Genomic DNA, 27967 nt, shown 5'->3' with positions numbered 1-27967 from the left:
CTCTCTCAGATTCGTGTAAAAACAACAACAAATCAAACTTATTCTATGTTAAATTATTCACAAGTGCATTCAAACTCTTGAGACAAGAGCTATTTTAATTAAAACCAAAATAGAAAATAAAAATACAATATCATGCCGGAATCAAACAACAAAAAATATACCCATTTAGCAATAAAAACCAAACTACGTAAAGCCACGGAGATACCTGAAGTGTCTACCGTTGTGAATCGAACCCCACATTCCAGCGTCATAAGCCTGTAAAGTTACCGCTGTTTCACGAGGTATGAATAATAGGAACAAAATTATATTTCAGCAGAGTCTGAAATTTAGAAATAATTCACTGATAATGCTGCAGTTTGAATAATTAACACCAGGTGAATCCTTTAACTTCCTATACTAGTATTAATTCAGTTGGTATTAAATTCTCTGCAACCTGCTGTTCTTGATGTTTAATTTAAAATTTGAGCATGTATAACGGAGAAGAACACAGCATGGTAAACAACCATCTTCTCGTTAAAGTTACATAACTATTTTATACATTTTTCCTTTACGATTTATATTATACATAAATAAATTCCTGAGCTATTATTTAAAACCTGAATTGAGAATCTTAAAAACCCTACGAGGTAGCTTATTCGGTTTACTCTATATACTTCATAGAAGTTGACGCGTTAGGTTATCGTCTGCTATCGATTTCAAATGTAAGACGTGATTAGCAGCTGAACAAATTTCCCGCCAGGAAAACTGGATGTCCTCACTTCCTGTATCTTTCCCACACACGACAAACCTGATGACGTAAAGTGTGTGGTATCTGGTCGAGTGCAGAGCTATCTTTCCACGGTTGTTTATAAAATGCAACATTTCTTCATTTTGTGCGTTTGATCCCTAAAGAAAAGTAAGGTCATCTGAAAACCGGCTTAAAATAAATAGCTAGTATTTTAGAAAACTCTTGTTACAGCCGAATAACTGCTTTCCAAACACTGTTTTCTTTACATAAAATATTACATCTGTCCTGAAACGTTAATCGTAACTTGCTTTTAAAAGAAGAGTTTGTAAAATTACATTAATCATTACCTAGTTTGTTGACATCAGATGTAATGTAGTCGACATGTTAAAAAAACATCTTCCTGGTTATTAAAAAGATCCTAGCAGGATATTTTGTGTTTGTTTGAGAATTACGTTTAAAAGATACAAAAGGTATATTTGAGTCGTCGCTAATTTTGAAGTGATAGACTAAAGAGAAACCTGCTTAGGCCACTTCACTATTGGGTTACAAGTGTCTCAATAGCGGAACAACCAGCCTTATATGGCCACAGAATGCTGTGCGCATTTATACAAAAACGTGTCGCGACTCATGATTCCTTGGATTCACAGTCCTGTCACATGAACCAAAGGCCACGCACAGCCTAATAGCTAAACAAACTTGAAGATGTAAAATGAATATGGCACCTTGAAGTCTGTAAAGTCACAAATCGATATTACATTATAATTTTTTTTGTTTATTAAGTAAAGGAGTTCGTTTTTCATTTTCAAACTCATGTAAGAACTAGTCGTGTAGTTTTTCATGTGCCAAATTTAAGCCTAATAAAAAATAATTAAATCATGGTCGACTGCATGTTTCATTTTGTTATAAAACAACAACGTTTAACACCAGGTAGCACCAACATCTGGATGGGACTTATGGTACACAATTGTACCAGTATTCAACTATAAGGTATGGCTCCATGGAGACAGAGCATTCAATCAACTACGGCCACTTCTTCCGAAAGTGGAATTATTATTGTAATATTTTATACATATCTCATGGTCTAATTATAACTAAGTGTTCCCAGCAAATGCAACTTGGTTTACAGTTTGCCAACATTTTTATAAAACATTTCGTAAGAAAATGAACTGACGGACAAGTGTCAGTTGTGCCTGAATGTAGTAGAAACCTTACCTTTAACCTGAAACAAACCACTCCAAGTGTCACAGGAAATACGAGCTCAAACCTAACATCTTTCCTCACCAACTTTTCGAACTCATGGGCTAGGCTTACGTGCTGTTGAAAAGACCAGAAAACTTGTATGACTCAACTATCCATGGAAATTAGATGAAAACTAGATGCGTAATAAAATATTGTTTAAAAGTATATTTAGCAACAGAATAAACAAAGAAGCGATTAAAATGAAAAAAAAAAACATTAAAATGTCGCCACTGATTCTTCAATAGTATTATCTAAAACGATAATTATTTGTATACCCACATAGGGGTCAGACCAGAGCATTGACCCATTTGTAACTTCCCATGTAGGGCGCCCTTATAGCACATGCTAGGTTTTATAACAATCAGAAGAAAGGTTTTCTAGTTATAAACGGACAGGAACACTATATAGAATAACTACTGTCTGCAGTGTTACATGCTATTACTGTATATAAAAATGAACGAGGCTCAACAGGTTAGAATCTTCATAAACTAAATCATGTATTATTACACTGTATATTTCAAAATACAAATACGTAGAATTTCTATACCTTCCGTATATAAGCTTGTAACCCACTAACACCAAACATACGGAACACCAGCCACATCTTCAACGATCGGAACCTCCTACCAAAATTAATCCCCCAGTGCTGAAATAACGTAAAAAAAACGAGTTTTCATTATAAAACGTGACATTAGGAAAATAGTAGTTTTATAATAAAATCTAAATATTTTACATATTACCTAACAAACGGTTCGTTTTTATAAGTGGATATATGCCCAAGTTAGTTGCAGACGAGTAACTTAGAGAACAAATAAAATCAAATTTATTGAAGAGAAGATCGACAAAAGAAGTGTAGAAAAAATGATGAGAAAATCGTGGTAAATGTGAGGATTAAATCAATTGTATCTCGTTGTAGATCCAAAAGAACCTAAAACCACCATATGTGAAACAGGACCTATTTGGTCTACACGTATTATCAGCACTGCTGCGCCATCTGTGACTGTAGAACCTTCCCGGACTTTTATAGCTATACTACAACAAAGTCCAGTTCCAGAATTTAGCTGTAGCTTCACCCACTCCATGAACAAATACACTATGATAAACAAGTAGCGAGAGAGGCATATTAGGCTTAGTTTAAAACTCTTTCTTGAGTGAAGAAGTTAAACAGCGAATAACAAACTATTTATCTTGTCGTCCATTTAAAAAGAACATGAAAGAGCTTTTCAACTAAGATATAACTACTATGAAGCACTGTTAACTGTCTCATCCAACAAGTTTGGATAAAGCAACTGGAAAGGTAATATCCAAAGCATACTACGTGAACCCGTAGAATATTTGAAAGGCTTAGCCGGAAACGTCACATAAAATAATGGATTTGTTGGCACGTGATCAAGCTATTAAATACCAAAACATAGAAGAAAGAGAAGTGGAACAGAGTAGGTGGACATATTTAAGGAAGCTCTGTAGATAACACTGGCAACAGAGCAAACCAAATCTTGCAAGGCTTAACTTACGCCACAATTAATAATCAACAATTGTCAGACTTGACTCCAGTGTCCAACTGACCTTGAGTATTTTACAAATACATACACACTTCCATCCATTAAAATGCATTAGCCCTTAGCTTCCAGTAGGATTCATCTGGCCTTCCGTAGCCTTGATAAAAGCTACGAAACTACATTTTAAAAACAAGTTCACGTACTTTATACATCTGTTTAAATATTTCCACATTAATTAATACATGACACCAAGACAGGTAAACTTTGATATCACTCAGCTTTAAGGCAAATTGAAACATCTCGCAAATAAAATGTTTACTCATTTCAAAATGCAATTCAATGTCTGATGCTAACCATCTAATTTAGGTTATTCCAGAGAAATGTGCGTATACAGTGCTGGATAATTTAAACATGTCCCCTTCACATACTTGATCGTTTGTTTAGAATTAAGCACAAAGCTATACAATGGACTCTGTGCTCTGCCCACCACGGGTATCTAAACCAGATTTTTTTTTTTTAGCGGTACGAGTCCGCAGACATACTGCTATGCCATAGGGTGGGGTTTCATGTATTTTATTCTTTGTTTTTGAATTTCGCACAAAGCTACTCGAGGGCTATCTGTGCTTGCCGTCCCTAATTTAGCAGTGTAGGACTAGAGGGAAGGCAGCTAGTCATCACCACCCACCGCCAACTCTTGAGCTACTCTTTTACCAACGAATAGTGGGATTGACCGTCACATTATAACGCCCCCACGCCTGGGAGAGCGAGCATGTTTAGCGCGACGGGGATGCGAACCCGCGACCCTCAGATTACGAGTCGCACACCTTAAGACGCTTGACATGTATTTTATAAATCAAACTTTTGTTGAGAAAACAAGTAGGTGCTGCGTAAATTTTCCCACAGACAAACGAACAGCAAAAACAAATGATTGAAATGTAAACAATTTTATCAAAGTAATAAAAGACTAATCTGACAGCGTAATAAGTTTTGAAAAAAGTTAATTTTTTTTAATGTCTGTAGATTGTTACCAAATATTACACTGAACTAAAAATAATTTTTGGCAAACGCAAATTTACAAGAACATAAATAAAAAGACACAGTCGAAAATTATATTTAACGTAAGACTGAAGCTAAAACAAGCACAAATTACGTAAATCAACGTTTCATGTAACGTTAACAATTCTCAACTTGTGAAATCCATACGTACAAAACTCAGCATGTTCAATCATTATTTCGTAACTAGGAACCGAACGCCGTTTTATACGAGTTTAAGAATCTAATTCAGGAGTAGGAAAGAAATATAATTACTCTGTAATCAATGGTCTGTTCTTCCAAGTTGTGTCTCACGTACTCGGGAGTGATACAAAAAGGCTTAACTATTTCTTCTCTGTTTCTCACCCTGTAAAACACGAGTATGATTACAGCTCCATATTTATATTATACACATATACGTACATACAATAACACATACACACACGAGCGTGGTGAAGAAATGCAAGTAGGAACAAATTCAGTAAAACTAACAAAGTTAAATATTTACATATATTCTTTAATCTGGTTTCTCCATTATTAAAGCTCTCTGGGTTATGTACGATACTTCCATCGTTGGTATCTAAACCAGCGTTTCAACGCTATAAATGACGGGCCTCTCAACTGGGACGTATTAATGTTGGTATCTTGGGAATTAACAACCTTAACTTTTTACATTTTTTGAATAACTTATTTTACTAACCCTAGCTTTGCTATTTTACATTCTTTGTCCCTCGCTGAGACAGTGGTAAGTGTATGGATTTACAACGCTAAAATGAGAGGTTCGATTCTCCTCGCTGGATAGAGCAAATAGCCAGATCTATGGCTTTACTGTACGAAAAACAAACATTTAAATTGAGTATGCGTAGATCTTATTAGATTTTAAATACAAGATAATGGGTGTACTCGTGGCTGACAGTTATTTGTGAAGAATGTTCAACTGAGGATGCGCCACGTTTACAGGGGTATAACAGTTTAACTAGTTACAATAACACTTGGGAATCAATAAATTTAGAAATTACAAGAAAGAATTAGGCACAACTGAAACAGTAACAATGTGCGTGACAAAATGTTAAAGGAAACGGATGTGACGTAACTCACCACATGGCACAACAATCATAGTTGATTAACATCCACTTTCCAGGACACAAGAGAAACGAGTCGACGTACTGTAATGAAAGAACATTACACAGATCGTCAAGAAACTTCTTTACAAACATTTAAGGATTTTAATCCTGAGCTAGATGGAGTAACAAATACAACACTAGAGATGTAGATTACTCACGATTAGGGCTAACACATTGATATAAATTCTCTTTTGTAGGTTATTTGATTTTAACCACAGGTAAGATAGTAAGATGTGACGTAAAGGTTAATAGCATTCTTTGATTCGCTCAAAATTTAATTTCTCAACTTTTATGGTTAATCAGCACAGCTTAGATGAGGCGAAATAAAACACCCATAAATCAGTTTAGGTCCTTTTGTTTATAGAATTCATATAACGTGTAAACCTCTATGAAAAGGTTTATCTATCCGTAAACTGGAATTTGTCAAGTTATATTTAAACGTATCTACATTACTCTAAGTATTTTCCTACATTTAACAAAAAGTTTAGAATATGAACAGGATTTGATATTTTAAAACTGTAAACTCGTTTTAACCTATAGGTTACCTGTCCTGGTTTACCGACTGTAAACTCGTTTTAACCTATAGGTTACCTGTCCTGGTTTAAAAAAAAAAAAAATTAGACTTTCTTTATATCTTACAGTTTATCACAAACTTGTCACTACTGAAGTAGTAAGGGTGTTCAACTTACAACAAACTGTACTAGGCTGGTCAGTTGGTCACTACTACATGATCTCTCTTTACTGCAGCCACAGAATGAAGTTACTTAAAACTTGTACATTATCGTAACGCGAGGGTAATAAAATTGTGGACCTATAATGAATACGTACCTCAATCCCCTTTAAGAGATACCGAAATTCGGGACAAATAAAAGCAGCGCCGGCATAAGAAGCATCGATGTGCAGCCAGAGATCTTCCTTCCTACCTGATAAAACAAACAAGCAGCTGTTAAGCCATCAGTCTCTGTGTGACACGTTACGTGTGATAACACAAACAAGTAGCTGTTAAACCCACCAGTCTCTGTGTGACACGTTACGTGTGATAACACAAACAAGTAGCTGTTAAACCCACCAGTCTCTGTGTGACACGTTACGTGTGATAACACAAACAAGTAGCTGTTAAACCCACCAGTCTCTGTGTGACACGTTACGTGTGATAACACAAACAAGTAGCTGTTAAACCCACCAGTCTCTGTGTGACACGTTACGTGTGATAAAACAAGTAACTGTTACACCACCAGTCTCTGTATGACACGTTACGTGTGATAAAACAAGTAACTGTTACACCACCAGTCTCTGTGTGACACGTTAAGTCTGATAACACAAACAAGTAACTGTTACACCACCAGTCTCTGTGTGACACGTTACGTGTGATAACACAAACAAGTAACTGTTACACCACCAGTCTCTGTGTGACACGTTAAGTCTGATAAAACAAGTAACTGTTACACCACCAGTCTCTGTGTGACACGTCACATCTTGTTTGAAGTGTTCCAACAGTAAGTATTAGCTACTGAAGTCTGGAAACCTAGAACGTCGTGTTTCACACTCTTGCAGCAGTGGTCTGATCAAAACGGATTACAGTTACACGTTTTAATTTGGAGTGTTTTACTTCGAAACCGGGAAACGCAAATTAAATCATTTGCTAATGCAACCATGACACCAGCTGGTCCAAGTTACCTGTTGTTTTATTACATAGCTATATTTATGTCCATCACACAAACCTCAAGGGACATTACTTTATAGAGAAACCTCTAGATTTCAGAGACTCAGATTTTGTATTTGTAGTGTATTTTGAATTTCGCACAAAGCTACTCGAGGGCTATCTGTGCTAGCCGTCTCTAATTTAGCAGTGTAAGTCTAGAGTGAAAGCAGCTAGTCATCACCACCCACTGCCAACTCTTGAGCTACTCTTTTACCAACAAATAGTGGGATTGAACGTAACATTATAACACTTCCACGGCTGAAAGGGCAAGCATGTTTGGTGCGACGGGGATTCGAACCCGCGACCCTCAGATTGGGAGTCGCACGCCTTAACCCACCTGGCCAAGCCAGGCCCCAGATTTTGTAATTGATGAAAAATGTATGTTATTATAGCCATGTCATAGGTCATTCTTCAGGTTCTTGTTTACCTTGCAAAACTTAATATTTGATGAGAAGTCTGAATAACCGTGTAAGGGTGGTTTAAAATGAACAACGGACATTTTAGTTCTGACAACAGTTTCCTCTCCAAGTTCTGCCATGGTACATGATAAATATATCCTTTTGAACTAATAAACTATTTGTTATATTCACGTCAAGTCTCGTCTTCTTCGTTCGGCTGGTGACAAATCACTAAATTTACCATTTATATACCAGGTTCTCGAACTTATTACATTAACTCTTCTGAATCCTATGGTATTAACTGGGAAAAACGTTATTTGTCATACTGACAGAACGACGTTTCAGTTTTACTTTCTATATAGTGATAGGTAACTTCTACTTAAATAAAATAAACTAATCAGTAACTTATTTACACTTTGACAGCATTGACAAATACTGTCAAATGTTCTTTGGCCGACACCTGCACTTTCGTGACGAGAAACCCACTTGAAGTAAACATGTTATCTCAAGACGGCTGGTATGGTATTACAAACTAAAGTTTTAATAAGAATAAGAATACGTTAGTTACTATTCTTGGTGACAAGAAACCCACTTGAAGTAAACATGTTATCTCAAGACGTCTGGTATGGGTATTAAAACTTTAGTTTGTAATACCATACCAGCCATCTTAAGAATATGTTAGTTTCTATTCGTTTGTTGTACATATTCAGGGGCCAAATGTTAGACATTTTCCATAACTTGGACTTTAGTTGGGTCACTAACTCACAGTTTGATTTCATTTTTAGTGTCCATTGTAACCGCTTAGTCCTAACCTTAGTGTACGGTAATAATCGTTTTATGTATTTACTTGAATAAAGTACGGTGGATAAAAAAGGACATAAAACTTGAAAAAGCGTAATACTTGTATTCTTGTCCAATAAACTGATACGTTTCATTTGTTTAAATAAACCTGCGACTACCAACTTCATAGCACAATATAAAACTTCTATGGTGGCGCTAACATTTACAATTTTTGATAGATACTTATTTGATAAAAACTTGAAAATAATTACAGCTTTCAACGTTTATTGTACGTTAAGAAACGTAGTTAGTGTCTTACACAGTTCTCCAAGTTCCATTATATTGTCAAAGGCACATACACTGGTTGTTCCTAGGGTCCCAACAACCTGAAAAGTAAGAATACTGTTATATCGCAAACTTGTTCGTTTGACTTAAAAACTACATGTCATCAAGTTGCAACAGATTGATATACATGTACAATAACAGATGTCTTTATCATGTAGCAGGTTAAGGTTTCAGATAAATGTAGTTTTACATGAGATTAGGATAACGACCAAACATTGTTGACGACAATGGTACGAAACAGAAAAAAACTCCTAAATTAAAACTTTAGTCTAATTTATACTGATTTCAAAGGTTGGTTTACTTTCATTCTTAATACATAGATGAATGAGCTACCCAAGGGCTAACTGTGTTGGCCATTTCTAATTTAGCAGTGAAAGACTAGAGGGAAGGAAGCTAGTCGTCACCATCCACCGCCAACTCTTGGGCTACTCTTTTACCAACGAATAGTGGGATTGACCGTCACATTATAACACCCCACGGCTGTAAGAGCGAACATATTAGGTGGAATGGGGATTCGAACCCGCGACTCTCAGGTTGCGAGTCGAGCGCTCTTTTCACCTGACCACAGCTGAGTCAGACCGGGAGTTAATAACAGAACGACATGACTACGCCCCACAACCGAATTATTCAACAGTAAACAAGGGCGTGGACAGGCATAAATGAGTTGCGCGCGGAGAAGAGTGTAGGGGGATTGCTACCATCACATGGTGGAAGATTCCAGAAGCATTTTTCAGAAAAGTTTTAAAATTTAAACGCGAAATTGGACAACCGGTTACTTTCTGTTGTGTGTATGTATTATATTAAAATTAAAACGTAATAAGCGACGAAACGTTTTATTTCATTTATTTTATTATTATTATAGATCTTGTTGGGAGAAAATCTACGTTAAATAGCCGAATTCATAAATCACATGCAAATATGCAGTGTCCCCAAAAGTGTTCCGTTTGAAGCGTAAACAAAATCAAAGCTTAAAGTAACATTTTTTTGTTTATTTCTTTAATTCTTATTCCTTAATGTGATATCGCCTACAGGATACATATTATACTTCTCGAGATTTCTGGCACGTTCTACTGACGTCATGACAATGTTAACATTTTTTAAATTGAAAGATAAATTTGACACAAAACAAACGTGTGCCATTTATTAATGTAATGATAAAACACCAGCAAGAGGAGTTGGAATCTACTCACGCCATTCTGCAAGGGTCTGGCATGGCCAGAGGTTTCATCTCCCCGTCACACCAAACATGCACGCCTTTTCAGTGGTGGTGATGTTATAATGTTGCGATCAATCTCAGTAGTCGTTGATAAAAGAGTAGCCCAAGATTTGGTGGTAGGGGATGATGACTAGTTGCCTTCCATCTAGTCTTACAATGCTAAATTAGGGACAGCTACATAGTCCTCGTGTAATTTTGCACAAAATTCAAACCACACAATTTTGTGCATATACTGCCATAAGTTAATTGTGATATAGAATAGTATAGCTTTTATACCTAAGGAAACTTTTAGCTTTAATCTAATTTTCAATGTTACGAACAAGGAGTGAGGCAAGCAATATTCTAACAACCAAAACACATGCCTTAAGTTGACGGTAAACCAGTTCTAAAGCAACAAAATACGTTAATATTGTGAAACAGAGAAATAACACTAACTAAAACGGGATGTTTCCTTCCGAACGATCCTTGTCAATCGTTGCCTGGAGAACATCGCTTCGAAGGCTGGAACTGGAGTCAGTTGGAATAAGGCGACACACAACTCCACCGAGCAGTCCCGCTCTCTCCACGGAGGAATGAGCCTATTTCCATTAAAATTAAAATACTGTGAATTCCTGAAGTAACGACCAGGTATCGGTGATGACGCTGGTCTAAGAACTTATTGAACCTGCTGTCGGCACTTTATTTCAACTCACGAGAATGCCGGAAATCTTCTTTAAGAACATTAACAACATGGCTAAAATGGCTGGAATTTAGGCTTAGTATATTTAGCACAGTACTTACCCTCTCGTAAAACATCACTGCACAACAATTTTTTTGAAAAGTTTTGCTTCCTGAAAAGTTTTTGCTGGTTGTGACAGGTACCGGGTGGGTATGCACAAATATGGTTTTGGTTTTGCTTCATCACGTAGGAACTCTGAGAAATAGACAGTTAACTGTTTACCGGCAGTAACGTATTTAATTGCGTTTATGTTTCTAATACGCTATTAAGTTCAACATAATTAAAAGTGTTTTGCTCCTGATTTTCGTTTGTATTCAATGTCCGGTGCATCACGTTGCAGTGTCCAACTGTAGTCAGCAAGCACTGACGGATTCCAGTTGCCCTGATATCATTTTTCCATTGTAGTAATGTCCTGGTGAAACCTTTCAACGTGTTCGTCACTGACAGTACCGAGATGTGCGGTGAAAACGTCCAAGTGTGATTGGAGGAAACGAATCTTGAGTGACATGTTGCACTTCATTGTTTTGTATGCTTTGAGAAGTTTGTATACCGGCTGAATGTAATGTGGGGCTCTGTAATTGCCAAGAAAATTATCCAAAACGTCTTTGAAGGTTTTCCAGGCAATCTTTTCCGGCCCAACTAACAGATATTCGAACCGCTTTTCACTCATAACACGTCTGACCTGAGGGCCAAAAAAATGCCCTCTTTGATCTTGGCCTCAGTTATTCTTGGGAACATCTGTCTTAAATAATGAAAACCTTCGCCTTCTTTGTTCATTGATTTCACGAAATTCTTCATCAGTCCCAATTTTATGTGAATAGGAGGCAAAAAAATCTTTGCCGGGTCGACAAGCGGTTCATGCGCCACATTTTTCTGTCATGGAACTAACTTGTTACGGAGTGGCCAGCTCTGTCTAGAATAATGTGGCTCTTTGGCACGACTATCCCATTCACAGATGAAACAACAGTACTTTGTATAGCCAAGCTGCAGTCCCAGTAACAGAGCAACGACTTTCAGATCTTCATAGATATTCCAGTTGTACTTACTGTACTGGATGTGCTTCAACAACATTTCCATGTTCTCGTAGGTTTCTTTCATGTGTGCTGCATAGCCAGCAGGTATTGAAGGGTAAACGTTGTCATTGTGTAACAGAACAGCTTTGAGACTTAACATTGATGAATCAATAAAGATATGCTACTCTTGCGGGTCATGGTCACAACCTAAAGAAGAGAACAATCTTTCGATGTTAACACAGAAACAGAGACTGTCAACTTGTGCAAAGAATTTAGTTATATCATCTTGGTGGCTTCGAAAAACAGAGATTTTCGTACCTGATGACAGCAAACACCATTTCTGCAGTCTCGAACCCAGAAATTCGGCTTTTGCTTTTGACAGATCCAAATCTCTGAGCAGATCGTTTAATTCTGACTGTGTTATGAGATGTGGATCGCCTGAGGAGCACGGTTCAAAATCCGGATCAATGTCATTGCCAGTTCCCTGCATCTGGTTCTTCATCTGGTTCGTCTAAGGTCCATTCCTCTGGTGGTTTCGGAATTGGAAGACTGTTGTCATGTGGCACGGGTCTCATTGCTGAAGGCAGATTACGGTATTCAATTGATTTCTTGTTTTTGGCAGAGAAATCAGACACATCAGTCAAACAGAAGTAACAGTCCGTCACATGGTCTTTCTGTTCTCGCCATGCTCTCAGACAGACAGCACATGTCGCACAACAAATGTGAGGCGCCCATTCCTGGTCTTGATCACCAATTTTATAGCCAAAGTACAAATGATATGCTTTCTTCACAAGAACAGTCATTGAGCGTCTTTGATGAACAAGCGTATACTCGCCACAAATATAGCAGAATGTATCGCGGCCGTTACGACATTGACGAGACATACTGACCGACACCAATCGTCCTGTAAAACGTCTATAACATCTAACTTACTTGTTACAGTGCTACTGAGGCAATGCTATATTCTGAAACAATACATACACACTATAAGGTCTATATTAATCCAATGAGCAGCAACTGTGTATGCAAGCCACTTTATAGCCTGCTGAGACAGTGTTAAGATGGCTCCGGCCTGCCCGGACTGCATACTTCCACAGAACAGCTTCCGACCTGGCCTGATTTCATGCCTGGACATGCCCAGACTGCACAAAACATTGTTCATAGGTCTCTTACAGAAACGAATTTTTTTTACACAAATATAAAAAAAACATGACAAAACTGAAGATTTTGATGAAAAGGTACGTGATGGACAAATTTGGATGCGATTTTCGTGATCAGCAGCCAAAAATCTTTCAGGAAAACCAACAGTGTTCAAGAAGCAAAAACTTTGTTGTGCGGTGCATTTTGCAAAACCACAAACCGTCTTCATCACAACCTCACAACACAAATTATTTTTATATAATAATCATATCAATAAAGCACATGTACTTTTCAAAAGTACAAACAGTTCATGAGTAAAGTTAGTAAATATACTTATCTTTGTAAATTAAAACACTTAATTATATTTATTATTATAGAAATACAAGTTTCATACTTTTACTTAACTTGAAGTGTTACTAAGTAACCGTTTCCCAGTTCCTACTAATGTTATACAACCAGTTACTTCTATCTCTTTACTGCTATTTACTTAAAGTGACACTAACGAAAACAGACTAATGAAGTCATTTCATATGAAAAAAACCAAGAGAGACGAAGTTTAAAAAGTTGGAGATTGAAACTGGAGCCTCGGAAATATGAAGTTTACAAAAAGTTTAATAAAAATGTTGGATATTTATTCAATGAAAGAACGGATATTACAGATTTCTGAAGCTCTGATAGAATATTGTAATGATTTATATAAAATGGAAGAGAGAAACTATAAGAAATGAGAAATGCGATTTATAGAAAAAAGAAAGAAAACCCAGAGGAGTAGAAAAATAAAGATGAAGTTTATCAAATTGTTCTTAAAAATACGAAGAAATAAGGAATGCAATAACTACATTAAATATGAACATGTTCGACAAAGGAGAAGTCAACAAGAAAGGAATGAGAGATTGAGAGAAAAAATTCAATAGGAGATAGAAAGAGAGATATAGAAAATAAGAACTTTATCCAAGTTTTCTAAACAATGTCATTATTCTAAACAAGGTCAGATATATTTAAAAATTGTTAATTTAAATATAAAATAATTTGCTAGAAAATAAAATACAATTATCGATAAAACGATTAGTATTTAGGCCCATAAAATAAAATACAATTATCGATAAAACGATGAATATTTAGGCCCATAAAATGAAATACAATTATCGATAAAACGAAATACAATTATTTAAACCCACAAATGAAATACAATTATCGATAAAACGATTAGTATTTAGGCCCACAAATGAAATACAACTAGAAGATATGAAATTAAGGTCTAAAGTATATTCTTATGAAGGTTTGAAACGTAAATACGTATGTAATACGTTGAATTTACTTTAACATAAATTTAATATATTTTATGAATGTGATACTGTACTCATATTAACGTCTCAAATATACTACAAAATAAAATGAAATATTGTACTTTACATAAAAAAAATAAAACATTCACATTGACGTATCAAACCATCCAGAGATAGAAACAAAATATATTTGCTGACATGGCTTTAACCTCATTACACAAAGTGTGCACCTCAGTCTTTTGATATAGTTTATTTTATGGTAGACAACATAATTTTATAGGTTAGTCCTACCGTTTACTTTATCACACACATCCTGATTTTGCGTACATTTCTTTTGGGTGTGAGGTTAAACATGACGCATTAGTACAGGTATAATTAATGATCTATAACTGACTAGGCCTATGTTATATTCTAAATTAAATGTTAAATCTATGCAGAATTTGTATAATATATATGTTAACGATAAAGTTACCAGTTCGGCTAGCAGACGATAGACGCGTACCTGAATGAAAGATTGTTTTTTAATATCTTCTCATCTGATCGGGATCATCAGATACTGAACTTTTAATTAAATAAAATTTATTTAATTCAAATAAACTCTAAATACCTATACAACATCGTTGTATTGTCCTAGTGTTTATTTGATCTTGTCAATTTATTTTGTACTTTTAAATTACTTTCATAGAACGTTTAAACTATATTCCTTGTTGCTATAACCGTTCATTATCAAAGGATATTACAAAATTATAGCGTACCTCGGTTGACGTGTAATACACCAGTTTATTCATTATGGTGCCACGGCTCCAGATTGTAGTAGCTTGGACGGTGGTTATAGCTTTATTTCGAGCAGAAAGTAGAGCGACCAATGTGCTTTCACTAGCGCTACTCTACAATGCAATGACAGAAAAACATTAAACAGTTAAAAAAGGAATATACTTGAGTAAATAAAAACACTCAAGCGAGTGACAGACAAACATTACAGTTAAAAAAGGAATATACTTGAGTAAATAAAAACACTCAAGCGAATTAAAGACGATTTAACTTTGTTCTTAAACTGTCAACGATATCAGAATAAACCCAACGTTTTTCTAAAAATGATGTGTTGCGTATGTTTGTTGAGACTGTTAATGGTCTCAATATAAAAATTTTGTTTGCTTGTAATAAAGCACGAAGCCACAAAATGGACTTATTTGTGTTCTGCCCACCATGGGTATCGAAACCCGGTTTATAGCGTTTTAAGTCCAAAGATATGCCACTGTCTCATTGATGGGCACTGTATATCTGAGAACACTGCTGGTTTCATTGTTTAACTAATGTCTAAGTTACGAAACAATACTGAACAGTTAGTAACCATTGTAATTATGTACTGTAACAGTTAAATACTATGACAAGAATAATTATTATAATTATTACCAAAAGATGTTTTAATGATGCAGTAGAATTGCCATTGGAAACGTTCATGTTTTAAACCACACATCACTTTCGTTCATTTCAGTTTCATCATGAATTTTTACACAGAGCATTTTTCTTTTAAATTTGTTGTTTGATGTTTCAGGTGTTAGTGTTATTTTATATGAAGTGAATTGTGCTAGCCAATCCTAATTTTGCACAGATAAATCATGAAAAATGATCTTAAAATTACCTATTGTCAACTGTGTAGCTACTCTAATAGAAAAGTATATTTAACAGTTACTCCTAAACTCACGTATGGCTTCAAAATCTCGAGCACGATTCGCGTAAAAGGGGTGAAAACCATGGACCCTCCAATTCTCCATCCAGAACACTAACCATAGACTAGGGCTAACTTAAAACATTTGAATGGCATCATGTTGCCACACCAGATGCACCTAACATTTGAGTGGCATCATGTTACCACACCAGGTGTACCTACCAGTATCGCACCTCCTCCCTTTCCGTTAGAAGAAAACAAAAATTCATCAGGCAAGTTGACCATCTTTCCCAACCAGTCTAACATGGCCATCTCCAAATCAGTTGAGGCTGGGCAAGAAGACTGCATGTAAACAGAGATAAGTTTTTTTAAAACTTCATTCATTTAAATGCCAAATGAGAAAAATTTTACATTTTACAAGAAACATTGAAAATGTTTTACAGACACGCGACTTACCCACGAAAATCCAATACATCCAAATATTGCACTTAACATTTCACCACAAACGGAAGGAAAAGAATTTCCTGTGGGAAGATAGGAATGGAATCGTGGAGAGCTCCAGTGGACCATCTGTAAAGCAGTTCAGACTAGTTAATAGTTTCACTTAACGGTAAAAATGATAATGGTAAGAAACTAGTTTACATTCTTACTCAATAAAAAGTTTGAATGTTGTATATCTAGTAGTTGTCATGTTTACAATCTTGTGAAAGTTAATTTTTTCTTATAACTATTGACGATGTATTCTAAAAAGAAGAAAAAATAGTAAATTGTAAGCAAGGGTCAAGGTCAAAATAAATTATTTATTTTGAGGTTTTATCGAACCAAAACTGATAAATGGGCTCAATTTGTACATTTTTTAATTATGTAATACCTTCACGAGGAGGTCACATAACTTGCACAAAAGAGGTCAACTGGTCAGTTTGGATATTTATAAGTAGAAAAATAAAGTAAATGTAGATAAATTAAAATCACACATTATCACAAAGTACGCTATATCTGGAAGCGGTTAAATGTATCAGTACTGCTTTTTGAACAGCAAAAATATTACTATAATTGAATAAGACTACTACTAGTTGAACCAATTACTCATAATGTCCTAAGATAGTACCACACTAACAATAGCAGCATCAATATTGACATCAAAATAAATAGGCCTAACAATAAGTTGATTTATTTATGGTATATTCTCACTAATAGATAGAGCAATTGTTTTGACACGATAACTCACTACAAACACTGAACTGGTGTTACATATTTAATTGCTCTAATATTATAATATTTATAATAAAGATACTTTCATAAAATTCACAAAATTTTCAGAAAACAGAACACTAAACATGGAGTTCACAAAGTTATGGTTGCATTCTGTAAGTTATGTAAATAGATGGGATATAATTTATTGTCCTTTATCATCACCTGCTGTTCTGTCACAAAAAGGTCTCTCCAGGTGGGTAGTTGAGCGAAGTTCCAAGCTAACCATTCTTTTATCCATGTACTCCAAAAAAAAAAAAAAAAAATTCAAGGCGAAAGATCCATGGTTCGGACAACCTGTCCTTCCAGGTTCTGTTAATCGTTTATTGTGTTTAGTACAACACATGGCCGTTACTAACATGTACTTAACGGTAGAGTTAGTTCTTTCTTGTAGCGGTGATTTTACATCTATTAATGACGCTTCGACAGAAATTACCCTTTCATAATTAATATACGAACTTTGCACTCTATCACAGCTAAATATTAGCCTTTCCCTGGTGAAGTCATATTTCCGATAGAAATTAGATTCCCTAGTCTCGCTGGACGTTCTCCCATTGTTTTCATCCACATAGAAATTTCTAGGCGAACTTGCCTCCCACACATCATTGAAACTTTAACTTCATGTAAAAATAAGTGATAGTGGTCATCCACTTAAATGGTTAATTGATTTAAAAGAGTAGTTGTTTCTCTTCACCGCTCCATCAGAAGATGGGCTGTTGTCCTGGTTTTCCAAGGAATGAACATTTCGGTTAATAAGACTGATCTGAGCGAAGTTCGAGAAGCTTGAAACCTATTGACGAGTGTGACTACACGAGACTGTTAATAGGTGAAACCTAGTAATCTAAGTAGAAACGACCGTTGGTAAACCAACTAGGACAGTACAACTACAACTAGTTACACCATAACAAGGCTAATCACTTACACCTGGAAGTATAACACGTTCGATATCCTTGAAAATATCATCCCAACATTCTCCTTCAGCAGGGGCTTCTTCAGGAACAAAACAACGTAGGTAACCCGGACAAACTTTAGGAATCACTTGATAGTCCCGGATGTTAGAGACGTAGTCTGCCATGAAGTCTATCAGTTGCTTACCGCATCGGCGAAATTCTTCTGCATCCATTTCTAATACTGAGTAGCGGACAGAGAAGGAGAAGGTGGATTAATGAAACAAAACACACATTTCTAATACTGAGTAGCGGACAGAGAAGGAGAAGGTGGATTAATGAAACAAAACACACATTTCTAATACTGAGTAGCGGACAGAGAAGGAGAAGGTGGATTAATGAAACAAAAACACACATTTCTAATACTGAGTAGCGGACAGAGAAGGAGAAGGTGGATTAATGAAACAAAAACACACATTTGTAATACTGAGTAGCGGACACAGAAAAGGGAGGTGAATTAACGAAACAAAAACACACATTTGTAATACTGAGTAGCGGACACAGAAAAGGGAGGTGAATTAACGAAACAAAAACACACATTTCTAACACTGAGTCGCGGACACAGAAAAGGGAGGTGAATTAACGAAACAAAACACACATTTCTAACACTGAGTCGCGGACACAGAAAAGGGAGGTGAATTAACGAAACAAAACACACATTTCTAACACTGAGTCGCGGACACAGAAAAGGGAGGTGAATTGACGAAACAAAACACACATTTCTAACACTGAGTCGCGGACACAGAAAAGGGAGGTGAATTAACAGAAACAAAACACACATTTCTAACACTGAGTCGCGGACACAGAAAAGGGAGGTGAATTAACGAAACAAAACACACATTTCTAACACTGAGTCGCGGACACAGAAAAGGGAGGTGAATTAACGAAACAAAAACACACATTTCTAACACTGAGTCGCGGACACAGAAAAGGGAGGTGAATTAACGAAACAAAAACACACATTTCTAACACTGAGTCGCGGACACAGAAAAGGGAGGTGAATTAACGAAACAAAAACACACATTTCTAACACTGAGTCGCGGACACAGAAAAGGGAGGTGAATTAACGAAACAAAAACACACATTTCTAACACTGAGTCGCGGACACAGAAAAGGGAGGTGAATTAACGAAACAAAAAAACACATTTCTAACACTGAGTCGCGGACACAGAAAGGGAGGTGAATTAACGAAACAAAACACACATTTCTAACACTGAGTCGCGGACACAGAAAGGGAGGTGAATTAACGAAAAAAAACACACATTTCTAACACTGAGTCGCGGACACAGAAAAGGGAGGTGAATTAACGAAACAAAAACACACATTTCTAACACTGAGTCGCGGACACAGAAAAGGGAGGTGAATTAACGAAACAAAAACACACATTTCTAACACTGAGTCGCGGACACAGAAAAGGGAGGTGAATTAACGAAACAAAAACACACATTTCTAACACTGAGTCGCGGACACAGAAAAGGGAGGTGAATTAACGAAACAAAACACACATTTCTAACACTGAGTCGCGGACACAGAAAAGGGAGGTGAATTAACGAAACAAAAAACACACATTTCTAACACTGAGTCGCGGACACAGAAAAGGGAGGTGAATTAACGAAACAAAACACACATTTCTAACACTGAGTCGCGGACACAGAAAAGGGAGGTGAATTAACGAAACAAAACACACATTTCTAACACTGAGTCGCGGACACAGAAAAGGGAGGTGAATTAACGAAACAAAACACACATTTCTAACACTGAGTCGCGGACACAGAAAAGGAGGTGAATTAACGAAACAAAAACACACATTTCTAACACTGAGTCGCGGACACAGAAAAGGGAGGTGAATTAACGAAACAAAAACACACATTTCTAACACTGAGTCGCGGACACAGAAAAGGGAGGTGAATTAACGAAACAAAAACACACATTTCTAACACTGAGTCGCGGACACAGAAAAGGGAGGTGAATTAACGAAAAAAAACACACATTTCTAACACTGAGTCGCGGACACAGAAAAGGGAGGTGAATTAACGAAACAAAAACACACATTTTTAACACTGAGTAGCGGACAGAAAAGGGAGGTGAATTAACGAAACAAAAACACACATTTCTAACACTGAGTAGCGGACAGAGAAGACGGAGGTGAATTAATGAAACAAAAACACACATTTCTAACACTGAGTAGCGGACAGAGAAGGGGGAGGTGAATTAATGAAACAAAAACACACATTTCTAACACTGAGTAGCGGACAGAGAAGGGGGAGGTGAATTAATAAAACAAAAACACACATTTCTAACACTGAGTAGCGGACAGAGAAGGGGGAGGTGAATTAATAAAACAAAAACACACATTTCTAACACTGAGTAGCGGACAGAGAAGGGGGAGGTGAATTAATAAAACAAAAACACACATTTCTAACACTGAGTAGCGGACAGAGAAGGGGGAGGTGAATTAATAAAACAAAAACACACATTTCTAACACTGAGTAGCGGACAGAGAAGACGGAGGTGAATTAATGAAACAAAAACACACATTTCTAACACTGAGTAGCGGACAGAGAAGGGGGAGGTGAATTAATAAAACAAAAACACACATTTCTAACACTGAGTAGCGGACAGAGAAGGGGGAGGTGAATTAATAAAACAAAACACACATTTCTAACACTGAGTAGCGGACAGAGAAGGGGAGGTGAATTAATAAAACAAAACACACATTTCTAACACTGAGTAGCGGACAGAGAAGGGGGAGGTGAATTAATAAAACAAAAACACACATTTCTAACACTGAGTAGCGGACAGAGAAGGGGAGGTGAATTAATAAAACAAAACACACATTTCTAACACTGAGTAGCGGACAGAGAGAAGGGAGGTGAATTAATAAAACAAAAAACACACATTTCTAACACTGAGTAGCGGACAGAGAAGGGGAGGTGAATTAATAAAACAAAAACACACATTTCTAACACTGAGTAGCGGACAGAGAAGGGGAGGTGAATTAATAAAACAAAACACACATTTCTAACACTGAGTAGCGGACAGAGAAGGGGGAGGTGAATTAATAAAACAAAAACACACATTTCTAACACTGAGTAGCGGACAGAGAAGGGGGAGGTGAATTAATAAAACAAAAACACACATTTCTAACACTGAGTAGCGGACAGAGAAGGGGGAGGTGAATTAATAAAACAAAAACACACATTTCTAACACTGAGTAGCGGACAGAGAAGGGGGAGGTGAATTAATAAAACAAAACACACATTTCTAACACTGAGTAGCGGACAGAGAAGGGGAGGTGAATTAATAAAACAAAACACACATTTCTAACACTGAGAAGCGGACAGAGAAGGGGGAGGTGAATTACTAAAACAAAACACACATTTCTAACACTGAGTAGCGGACAGAGAAGGGGGAGGTGAATTAATAAAACAAAAACACACATTTCTAACACTGAGAAGCGGACAGAGAAGGGGGAGGTGAATTAATAAAACAAAAACACACATTTCTAACACTGAGTAGCGGACAGAGAAGGGGGAGGTGAATTAATAAAACAAAAACACACATTTCAAATTCTGAGTAGCGGACAGAGAAGGGGAAGGGGAATTAATAAAACAAAAACACACATTTCAAATTCTAAGTAGCGGACAGAGAAGGGGAAGGGGAATTAACAAAACAAAAACACACATTTTTACAACCGAGTCAACATTTGAAAGAAAGTAGATAATAAAAGAAATCTTATTCGCTTGAGTTTTCTACCCGAACAGTTACATGGGGAATTTAAAAGTCACAGCAAATTCGAACATAGCGCATATTTTAATGAGTTTATTTTTTCTCTCGTTAAAAATAATTTTGTTTGAATTTTGTGCAAAACTACACGAGGGCTATCTACGCTAGCCGTTCCTAATTTAGCAATGTAAGACTAGAGGGAAGGCAGCTAGTCATCACTACCCACCGCTAACTCTTTTTTCTTTACCAAAGAATAGTGGGATTGATCGTCATATTATAACGCCCCCCATGATTGAAAGGGCGAGCATGTTTGGTGCGACGGGAATTCGAACCCGCGACCTTCAAATTATGTGTCGAACACCTTAACCCATTTGGCCATCCCGGGCTTTTATTAGAAAGAAATTACACTTACATTTAATTACAAGTAATGCCATAATTATCACGAGATAATGTACGTAATAACGTGACTACATTGATTATTTCACAGTTATTGATTATGGCTCGACCAAGCGTTTGTTGGCTCGTTTTATAGATAGATATTTAAATTATTGATGAAACTATTAACATCAGAACATGTTTCACATAGTTATACAGTTATCAGTGGCTTACCTTTATGTTATCATACAATCTTTAATTTTAGAAGTAGAAGGATTTCAAAACAGGTAGGATGAAGTATGCGTGCTGGTTTTACTTTACTATGGGGCCCCGGCATGGCCAAGCGTATTAAGACGTGCGACTCGTAATCTGAGAGTCGCAGGTTCGCATCCCCTTCGCGCCAAACATGCTCGCCCTTTCAATCATGGGGGCGTTATAATATGCAGTCAATCCCACTATTCGTTAGTAATAGAGTAGCCCAAGAGTTGGCGGTGGGTGGTGATGACTAGCTGCCTTCCCTCTAGTCTTACACTGCTAAATTAGGGACGGCTAGCACAGGTAGCCCTCGAGTAGCTTTGTGCGAAATTCAAAAACAAACAAAGAAACTTCGTTTGTATTAAAATAATAGACGAGAGTATTTGGTTGTTGTAAGTGAAGATTATTAGTACGAGATAATGTTTTATTTACTATGGATCAGCATAGTAAATAAAAGTATTTACTAATACTTTACTATGGACTGCGCTACAGGCGAGAAACTTAGGGGAGTTGAACTCTTTGAGTGATTCATTTATTCATAGTATATCGTTTGTATACTTTAAGTTTCACCACTTCAGAATAAAACTAGGTTTCCGTTTTTGTATTCAATATGTCGGTAATGACTGAAAGCACATAGACTACGTAATGACGGACAAAACTGCAGAAAATACTTAAGAACTGATAAGTTGACAGAAGAGAAATTATTCAGGTGATTTGGTTCAATTCTTTATATACCTGGTCTATCAAATACGATAAAAAGAAATAAAATGCATTTATAAACTTTCAGTTCCACGTTGATGTTTCTTGTTTACTGGGAATGAAGTTGAAAATGAACTTAAAATAGAATTCAACCAACTAGTGTTCAGAAAAAAGTTGTTTAAATTGTGAAATGAACGAACTGTAATAATCTAGAGACCGGTAGAAATAAACTACTACAAAACAGAAACTGAATATGCTCCGACACATGTCTACCAACGGTTAAAAAACAATTATTTATTCAGAACCTAACACTAATAAACGTCACTAGAGAAAAACAGTTATAATGTCGTAATACAAACATCCAATGAATAAAAGCAAGGAGTCGGTTTGTACTTACGCTAATCTCAAGGTTATGTTTGTCACGCAACCTAATGGGTGTATTGATCTGTCGTATACGATTTTGTGGATTTCTCGCGATGACGAGAAACCCACTTGAAATAAAAATGTATTCTCAAGACGGCTGGTATAGTTAGTAGTTTAATTAAAATGAAGACTATCTGATAATGATACATTAACAGTGACGAAAACCACTTGAAGTAAAAATGTATTATCAAGACGGCTGGTATAGTTAGTAGTTTAATCAAAATAAAGACTACCGAATAATGATACATTAACAGTGACGAAACCAACTTGAAGTAAAAATGTATTATCAAGACGGCTGGTATAGTTAGTAGTTTAATTAAAATAAAGACTATCTAATAATGATACATTAACAGTGACGAAACCCACTTGAATTAAAAATGTATTATCAAGACGGCTGGTATAGTTAGTAGTTTAATTAAAATGAAGACTATCTAATAATGATACATTAACAGTGACGAAACCCACTTGAAATAAAAATGTATTATCAAGACGGCTGGTTTACGTATTAGTAGTTTAATTAAAATAAAGACTATCTAATAATGATACATTAACAATGACGAAACCCACTTGAAATAAAAATGTATTATCAAGACGGCTGGTATACGTATTAGTAGTTTAATTAAAATGAAGACTATCTAATAATGATACATTAACAGTGACGAAACCCACTTGAAATAAAAATGTATTATCAAGACGGCTGGTATACGTATTAGTAGTTTAATTAAAATAAAGACTATCTAATAATGATACATTAACAATGACGAAACCCACTTGAAATAAAAATGTATTCTCAAGACGGCTGGTATAGTTAGTAGTTTAATTAAAATGAAGACAATCTAATAATGATACATAAAAAGTGGCGAAACCCACTTGAAGTAAAAATGTATTATCAAGACGGCTGGTATAGTTAGTAGTTTAATTAAAATAAAGACTACCTAATAATGATACATTAACAGTGACGAAACCCACTTGAAATAAAAATGTATTATCAAGACGGCTGGTATAGGTAGTAGTTTAATTAAAATAAAGACTGTCTAATAATGATACATTAACAGTGACGAAATCCACTTGAAATAAAAATGTATTATCAAGACGGCTGGTATAGGTAGTAGTTTAATTAAAATAAAGACTGTCTAATAATGATACATTAACAGTGACGAAACCCACTTGAAATAAAAATGTATTATCAAGACGGCTGGTATATGTATTAGTAGTTTAATTAAAATAAAGACTATCAGATAATGATACATTAACAGTGACAAAACCCACTTGAAATAAAAATGTATTCTCAAGACGGCTGGTATAGTTAGTAGTTTAATTTAAATAAAGACTATCTAATAATGATACATAAAAAGTGGCGAAACCCACTTTAAGTAAAAATGTATTATCAAGACGGCTGGTATAGTTAGTAGTTTAATTAACATAAAGACTACCTAATAATGATACATTAACAGTGACGAAACCCACTTGAAATAAAAATGTATTATCAAGACGGCTGGTATAGTTAGTAGTTTAATTAAAATAAAGACTGTCTAATAATGATACATTAACTGTGACGAAATCCACTTGAAATAAAAATGTATTATCAAGACGGCTGGTATATGTATTAGTAGTTTAATTAAAATAAAGACTACCTAATAATGATACATTAACAGTGACGAAACCCACTTGAAATAAAAATGTATTATCAAGACGGCTGGTATAGTTAGTAGTTTAATTAAAATGAAGACTATCTAATAATGAAACATTAACAGTGACGAAACCCACTTGAGTTAAAAATGTATTATCAAGACGGCTGGTATAGTTAGTAGTTTAATTAAAATGAAGACTATCTAATAATGAAACATTAACAGTGACGAAACCCACTTGAGTTAAAAATGTATTATCAAGACGGCTGGTATAGTTAGTAGTTTAATTAAAATGAAGACTGTCTAATAATGATACATTAACAGTGACGAAAGCCACTTGAAATAAAAATGTATTCTCAAGACGGCTGGTATAGTTAGTAGTTTAATTAAAATGAAGACTACCTAATAATGATACATTAACAGTGACGAAAGCCACTTGAAATAAAAATGTATTATCAAGACGGCTGGTATATGTATTAGTAGTTTAATTAAAATAAAGACTATCAGATAATGATACATTAACAGTGACAAAACCCACTTGAAATAAAAATGTATTCTCAAGACGGCTGGTATAGTTAGTAGTTTAATTTAAATAAAGACTATCTAATAATGATACATTAACAGTGACGAAACCCACTTGAAGTAAAAATGTATTATCAAGACGGCTGGTATAGTTAGTAGTTTGGCCTGGCATGGCCAAGCGGGTAAGGCGTGCGACTCGTAATCCGAGGGTCGCGGGTTCGCGCCCGCGTCGCGCTAAACACGCTCGCCCTGCCGTGGGGGTGTATAATGTAACGGTCAATCCCACTATTCGTTGGTAAAAGAGTAGCCCAAGGGTTGGCGGTGGGTGGTGATGAGTAGCTGCCTTACCTCTAGTCTTACACTACTAAATTAGGGACGGCTAGCACAGATAGCCCTCGAGTAGCTTTGTGCGAAATTCCAAAAGAAACAAACAATCAAAATAGTTAGTAGTTTAATTAAAATGAAGACTACATTAACAGTGACGAAACCCACTTGAAATAAAAATGTATTCTCAAGACGGCTGGTATAGTTTGTAGTTTAATTAAAGTAAAGACTATCTAATTATGCTACATTAACAGTGGCGAAACTGACTTGAAGTGAAAATGTATTCTTAAGAAGGCGGTGGAAAGTTACATTAATGGTATAAACCCACCAGAATGAAAATTTAGAACCAAGATATTACTCATTATTTGTATAATAAACTAAATTTGAAGAAAGAAAATAGGTTAAACTGCCAGAGAAGGTCATTGGGTTTCAGTTTTTGAACAAAATGTGTTACACCTTAGGACCATTTTTTTTCCATAAAAACGAATAGTGGCGTATTCGTTGGAAACCAGGGGTGAGGGTTGTGGTTGGCTGGATGTGCAGATTTTACAACGAAAAATTGAAAGTAAAAGGACATGAAAAACCTGGGGTATGCCAAACAGGAAGGTATACTTCTTCCAGTTGCTATGCAATAATTAGTGACATACGTCAAAAGGTACCACCCCCGTTTCTACGCATTGGTAGAATATAACACCGTGCGCCCTGCATCACAAATATACATCATTAAATCAAATAAACGTCAGACTTTCCAAGTTGCTATTAATTTCTAAAAGTTCAACGTCTTGTAGACAAGAAAAATCACAGCTTTTAATGAATCATCACACTTCGCAGTAGTAACCTAGACGTTATGATAGATCGCACTTCGCAGTCGTAACCTGGACGTTACGATAGAGGTAATAGCATCCAAAAGCGTTAGGGACATCCCATCTATCAGACAAAATTTAAAGGTACGTTTTGTATTTCTTGTGTCTAGTAGAACATTTATCATTTTAAAATAATGTATAAAATATATGGTTTTTAGAAGAGGTTGGAGGCTGGGAGTGAGTTAGATTATTAGGGTGGGTATTACACTCTACAAGGGCGGAGGGTGTTACGTAATGAAAATGGTAGATTTATCTCCCACCTTTGTTTGGTTTTATTAAATCTCTTAAAAGGTGACTTTACACAACAGGTAAAAGGCCAGTTGTTTCAGTTTTGTCTGAGAGATGGGATATTCCCAAAGATTTTGGCACTGTTACCACAGGCATTGTCCGTCATGACCTTTGGATTACAGCAGGAAAGTTCGATGGATCCTTAAAGATGAGGCCCGGCATGGCCGAGTAGTTAAGGTACTAGACTCGTAATCCGAGGGTCACAGGTTCCAATCCCCGTCACACCAAACATCCTCGCACCTTTTAGCCATAGGGTAGTTATAATGCTACGGTCAATCCCACTATTCGTTGATAAGAGAGTAGCCCAAGAAACGGTGGTGAGTGGTGATGACTAGCTGCCTTCCCTCCAGTTTTACATTGTTAAATTACGGACGGCTAGCACAGATAGCACTCCTGTAGGTTTGCGCAAAAGTCGAAACAAACCAAACCTTGATGGTGAAGTTTTCTTACATCAAGTTTATTATTGTTTTATAGTGCTGATTTCGATTTCCCATTGACAATTAAGGTGATTAATTGTTTTGAAGTTATTTATGGTATTATATATACATATTTGTTAAACTAAATAAAACATTTCTTTGATCAAAAAGTATTGCTCTCTCAAAACATAAAGACAACTTGTCCTACCTGCTATTCAACAAAAGCGAAGCTCCAAAATACACGTAGTGTTATCTACTTAAGTTCACTCGGTCCGTTTATTTTGATTGTTATTGTCTAAACAGGAGATTTATAGTTCCGTGTAAATACTAAGTGTGTTTCTATTAGTGCAAATAATTGACGT

General features: G+C 35.9%; 1 protein-coding gene across 1 annotated transcript; it reads right to left on the bottom strand.

Moving 5' to 3' along the window:
- Positions 1-75: 75 nt before the first annotated feature.
- Positions 76-27967, bottom strand: LOC143234694 (aromatic-L-amino-acid decarboxylase-like). The gene is made up of 13 exons (XM_076472250.1): positions 27814-27967; positions 18062-18270; positions 16345-16458; positions 16111-16230; positions 14975-15106; positions 10498-10640; positions 8821-8903; positions 6450-6544; positions 5596-5663; positions 4774-4864; positions 2514-2612; positions 1940-2041; positions 76-885 (listed from the first exon to the last, which is right to left on the bottom strand). The coding sequence occupies exons 2-13, from the start codon at positions 18260-18262 to the stop codon at positions 655-657; spliced, it is 1479 nt and encodes a 492-aa protein (XP_076328365.1). The 5' UTR covers positions 18263-18270; positions 27814-27967; the 3' UTR covers positions 76-654.

This window comes from Tachypleus tridentatus, chromosome 12, assembly GCF_004210375.1.
Source record: "Tachypleus tridentatus isolate NWPU-2018 chromosome 12, ASM421037v1, whole genome shotgun sequence".
NCBI lineage: Eukaryota > Metazoa > Arthropoda > Merostomata > Xiphosura > Limulidae > Tachypleus > Tachypleus tridentatus.
The sequence above is the reverse complement of the archived record's forward strand: the minus strand, read 5'-3'. Positions and strand labels throughout refer to the sequence as shown.